Source organism: Lutjanus erythropterus, chromosome 21 (genome assembly GCF_056507025.1).
Source record: "Lutjanus erythropterus isolate fLutEry1 chromosome 21, fLutEry1.hap2, whole genome shotgun sequence".
Classification (NCBI taxonomy): domain Eukaryota; kingdom Metazoa; phylum Chordata; class Actinopteri; order Lutjaniformes; family Lutjanidae; genus Lutjanus; species Lutjanus erythropterus.
The window spans coordinates 16,848,106-16,854,105 of NC_139337.1; the positions used below are offsets into that span (position 1 = coordinate 16,848,106).

The 6,000-nt window shown below is 37.6% G+C and overlaps 1 protein-coding gene across 1 annotated transcript in view; it reads right to left on the bottom strand.

Moving 5' to 3' along the window:
- dok6 (docking protein 6) overlaps positions 1–4,633 on the bottom strand; it is a 65,456-nt gene extending 60,823 nt beyond the window's left edge. Inside the window, exon 1 of the mRNA XM_084747163.1 lies at positions 3,862–4,633. Coding sequence (XP_084603289.1) covers positions 3,862–4,320 — 459 coding nt within the window. The 5' untranslated portion in view covers positions 4,321–4,633. The remainder of the gene's footprint in view (positions 1–3,861) is intronic.
- Positions 4,634–6,000: the final 1,367 nt, after the last annotated feature.

A 6,000-nucleotide genomic window follows, 5' to 3' on the forward strand; every position in this document is an offset into this window, starting at 1 on the left:
TGTATCTGCCACACATTTGGATTTTCATCTCTCTCAAAACACAACACAAAACACTTGAAATTACACCATTTAGCACTGATGAGGTCTTTTCCCTCACAGCGAAAGATCACAGAGATCTACTGTATCACTGCCTGTTGATTCAGGCTAGTCCTGCTCCATTTTGTTGTTGTTGTTGTTGTTTTTCTCTCTAACTGATTCAGAATGAGAATCGGCCTGGAATAACTAACCCCGGCGTGGATGGATAAATACTTTCTATCTACCCACACCGGGGTCCTCTGAGGCCATCGCAGCATGGCTTTTCTGTGATGAAACAGCAGCAAGCGGTGGAGGGCTGAGGGAGTGGGCGATCAGGACACAAACTGTTTTTTCTCCACAAACAGCAGGATGAGATGTGGAGCTAGCAGAGATATGGCATCCATACCTCGAGCACAGCCAACGCAGCATGCGTCCTCACTTGGTTTGCAAAGTCATGGACTCTCCCCACACACACAAACATGCACGATCCATCTTTTTCTGAATGCATCTAGCTAACAGCATATGCAAGAAGTAAATAAACTCAGCCAACTGTACGCGAGCGAGCTTATTTGCATGTTAACAACAATAAATGTCCTGCGCTTTCATTTGTTATAGCAGCCTCGTGTTGTGCAAGCCCTTTAGGGAGAGTAAAGCTTTCTCTAACTCAACAATTACTCTTTAAGAGTGATCAAAGATAGCCTCGATCGCAGCAAACAACAGCAGAAACAGTGTTGATGGAGCCAGGTGATGATGTGGGGAGGCAGACATCATTAGCCTCCATCATCACACTTCATCAGAGGAGAGGGAGTGTGCCCGCTCTGTTAGCGTAATGAGCTGGAAGTATGAACAAAAGCAGATGGCTTTATGAGTCAGACAATAAGGCGCTCATAATTGAATATATATCATTCATTTCCATTTAAGCAGTCATGCCAGTTTTTTGCATTGGGAATCCATTATTAAAGCATAGAAGAGCTGTCATTGCACCAAATCAGCTGGATTTCAGTGAGACTTTTCAACAGTGGGAATAATTCATCATGTACAGTAATGATAACAGGCTGACGACGGTTTGTGCAGTGATAAACGGCATTCCCGGTTTTCCTATTATATTATCCATCCTAGAATCCATAAAACATGTTGTTAATTTGCACCATAGCCTGTGGGGCTCAATTATGAGTGACCTGATTAGAATTATATTAGAGCCCGACCGATATGGGATTTTTGAGAGCGATACAGCTGCCAATTTTAGAGGGGGAAAATTCTCTGATTACCGATATAGTAGCAGATATAGTGAGTTTTTTAACCGGAGTAAATTCAGACCTTTTCTATGTGGACTGTGCACTGATTTTGCAGTGATATTATAATGCAAAGCTAAACATATTAAAGAATAATATATGTTTTATTTAACATGTTAAATAATTCAGCGTATACATATGCCAACCAATTGTAGAAAGTGATCATTTCTGAGAAAATCAAGAATAAATAAAAGTAAAAATCACAGCAAAATATAATCATCGCAAACATAAACATTGTCAATTTGATTAATCGCTGTTAAGCACTTGACAGTTTAAAATGTATTAATCAATAATTAATTGATAGTCTAGAAAAGGCAGTAATTATGCCTCATTTAGTGTTGTTTTGTCTGGCTGAGCCATCTGATGAATAAGGACACTTAAAGTTCAACTTAAAATGAAAAGAAATTTGAAAAAAAGGAAAAATAAAAATGAGGAATACATGTGCGTTTTGTATCTCTATTCTGATTCTATGATTAATCGATTGCTTTTTCAACTATCGTTTAAAAAAAAAATGCACAAAATTGTGACCCGAGTTTTTAACTATTAAATATTCACCAACGATATCAATACTCGATTAATTGATAAGGGTCATTTTTTGAGAAAATTCTCTTATTTCAGTTTTCAAATGTGAATATTTTCTTCAGTCCTCTGTGACAGTAAACTGAATATCATTGTGTCACGGGCAAAACAAAACATTTGAGGACGTAATTTTAGCCTTTGGGAAACAGTGATCAACATTTTTCACCATTTTCTAACCTTTATAGACCAAACAACCAGTCGATTCATCTAGAAAATAATCGACTTAATCAACATTGAAAATAATCTTTAGTTACGGCCTTAATAGGCCGAATACAATTTGTACAATGAAAAATGGTGTTCACAGTCTTCCTATTCCTGTTCCTGTATTTCTTGTTCCTCGAATCCATAAAACATGGTTTTAATTTGCTCCATGCTGTGATAAAGACACTTACAGCCTGTGGTGCTCAATTATGAGTGACCTCATTAGACTTACTGATACTGAATTTTTGGTGCTGGTGCTAATACTTATATTCGGGAGTTAAACGAAGCTGATATAAGCTGATATACAAGTGATATAAGCAGTTGACAAATATGCTGTAAAAAATGTCGGAGGGTTTTGTAAAGCAAAATTTCTGAAAAAAAATAAACTTATATTTGAGAAAATATAAGGGTCACAAACTTTGTCTATTCTTTCAGTTTCTTTTGAACATTTTCATTTGACTGCACAATAAATGTGTCCTATGGTGTGACATTTGAAAATTAAGAAAAAAAAGCAAACAAATAACATGAATGAGATTTATCATCATTGCTAGACACTTATGAACAGCACAATTATTTCTCCATTACTTGTTAGACTTGAACGTTTTCAATGAATGCCTATAAATAAATGTGACTTTGCTGTCATCTTTTCAAAACTGCTGAAAATTATACCAGTTTAAAATTAATGATGATTATATCTCTCCTATTGCATGTTTTTAAAAGATATTTTGATATAGGACGTTATATAATTGTGTTTGAATTAAGAAAAAGGATAAAATAGACGTAAAATTCTGCTTATAAAACTCAAAAAAATCTAAAAATAAAAACTCTCTATTATGTTTTTTAAAGAAAAAGAAGTTTTGATATCAGCGCGTATCAGACAACACTGATACCAATAACGGACTGAGATAGCTGTGACAGATCAATATCAGCTGTTAATGCACAGGTTTGTTAAATACTTGATTCTAATTTCTGTATAGCTGACCATTGCTGTGGACACAGTTGTGATCACAGACTCTGTAGGAGACTCTGATGAAATCATTTTTAACTCCATAGAATCGTTTTAAAATTAATATTTTGAGTCAAATTATTTTTTTTTCAGTGAGTAACCATGTAATAAACGGGATAATGTTCAGTGGGCATGTCATTATTGCAAAATAAACCATGATGATGAATTGTTAACCGTACATTATCCCTTACATAATATTGGTCAAGCAATATATCAATCTTGCTCTAGGCTTCACATGTTATGGTGTGGTTCATGTGTCACTTAAAGGTGAATTTATCTCTTTACTATACAAATTTTTGTGTTTATGAATAATTACCCCCTTTTTCCTCTTGTGTAACTCCAGTTCTGATTGAAAAAGTCTTTCCCGACTAAAGTTTTTGCAGCTTAACTTACTAACTTTCTGAATGAAACCGACAACAAAGGACGAATGCGATGTACAACTCCATCCACATGACACCAGCTGTCAATCACCCAGACTTTTCCCAACATCTCAGCGTGCGCAGCAGAAGTATTTTTTTTTTTTTTTTTTGCACAATGCGCTGAGAGAAACTTGGCCGCTGTTCGTGCTGCTCTAATCTGTTTTTCCTCTTGAAGAGCTCACAGCAGGACGGCTGCCTATGGAGCAATTAAAGCCTCTTTCTTAATCCAGCAGCCGCCCCCTGAAACAACTGGAACTGCTCTTCCTCCTCCTCCTTCAACCACCACCTCCTCCTCCTCCTCCTTCTCCCCCCACCGACCGCGCCAGACAGCAAGTGCAACAGTACTCACCCCCAGTTTCTTACTCCGTATCCTCACGTATCCCTGTTTGACTATGTCGTTGAAGTTGGAAGCCATGGTGAGGGGAAGCGGGAAGCCTCCAGCCCGAGGTGGGGGAAAAAAAATCAGTAAAGTAGCCTCTTCTTTAAGGTGGCGTAGTGTTTTTACCCGAGGGTCGGTCGCGGTGACATCCAGCGGCAGGAGAGCGGGCGGTGGGCAACCTGCTCCTGTGTCAGCGCTCAGGCTGCCCGGCTTCAGCGGCGCGGTCCATCCGGGAGAGGAGGAGGAGGAGGAGGAGGAGGAGAGGAGGAGGGAGATACCATTCACCGTCAGCTGATTCACTCTGAGCCGGGGAGGAGAGAGGAGAGGAGGAGAGCAGTTTCCTGGACCACACCATCCCCGAGACAGTGGAGGGGGGTGGGGGAGAACTGCTGCGGAGGGTGGTGGTGGTGTTGGAGGGGTATCTTTCATTCAAGGCGGGGTTGTGGGTACTTGATTTTATTTTATTTTTTTTTTACATGTATATCAAGCTGCCACTTAACAGAAAAATGCTCCCTATCGCTTGAATATTTTTAATTATTCTGAAATTGCCAGTACTGTAGCCTGGGTGATTCATTTCTCCGGAGAATTAGTGGGAAACTCTAATTAGTCTACAGTGGATTAGTCAACATTAGTTATCCTGGACTAAGGAGACACTATTTAACCTTTTAATGAAAAAATAACTCATTCTTCCTCATAGAGGTGAAAAGTTGAATTCATAAGAAAAAAACATATCCCTGCTCAATAAACCCTCTGGTAGGGCTGAGCAGTATGCACATAAATCATATTGTGATTATTTGACTGAAATTGTGATTGCCCTGTGTGATAGGATTAGTAGAAACAATCCTTTTAGCACTGCAATTTTCATTTTAACTGAAAAAAAAAAATCATTATGACATGACATTTGTTGGGGTTTGAACCAAACAAACATGCTTTTTCTCATCTGAAGAACAAAGTTGGTAGGCCGGGACATCTCTGCAGCACAGTGCTTCATTATATATAATGCTGTTTTCTCACACTTGCTTTTTCAAAAAGTTGCAATTTGTTGTTCTGGTTCTGCAATTTGGATATTGCACTTGGCTATACTGCACTTTCAATTCAATTGCGATTGATTATGCAGCCTTATACCCTCCAAGGATTTTTGATGGCAGCTAATGTTTGCTAATTCTAGCAATTCTTAGATTCATATTGAAAGTATCAATACAATGCTGTGAAAATACATCACTACAAGAAAGTCCTGCATTTAAAAGTAAAACTATGTAGTTTTATCAGGCATCTATTGTTGAGCTTGCAGATTGCAAACCCCTCGCCTAACTCTCCACATCTAAGCAAGAGGAAGAAACAACATCTGTATGACTACAGTAGAAACATGGCAGTGCAACATGGTGGTCTCCATGGAAGAGAACCAACGCCATCTACACAGTTAATTAAAATATTATTGAAAACGCAATACAGCCAAGTCCAGCATCCAAATTGAAGAACCCTGCAACTCAAAATACTCTACTAGTCCACAAGTCCTGAATCAGAATTTTATTAAAGTAAAAGTACAGTAAAATTCACTTACAGTAGTCTATCAAAAGTAAAATCCTACCAATTAAATGCAGTATATGATTATATATCATGCCTTTTGATAGATAATACTGAGTGAGTAAGATTGCACTAATTTAAACTTTTTTTCCACTATTGGGTATAGTTTAATATACAACAACTCATAATATTCTATGAGATTATAATATGTTTGCAGTTTTGCTCTACTGTGAGAACAACATATGTCTCAAAAGTTGACTTCTCTTCTGGACTTCTGTTGACTTCTGAAGTAAAACATACAATATGAGATTATCCCATAATTATCACTACAGTGGCGACAGCAACTACTGGTCAGTAAAATTCAGGTTTGCTTTAGAAAATGCAAAATTGTACTAAATCTTTTTACTGACTGCATTCATCCGAATGACCAAAATACAGATTTAATGCAAAAAATATATATTAATTGTTGGATTGGGCAAATTGTTGGAGAGATTATCAGTCGTTGAAGAACTTAGTTACCCTCTTAGTTTCAAATAGTACTTGATCTGAAACAGTTCCCCAATTAATAGACTAATCAAGCGATAA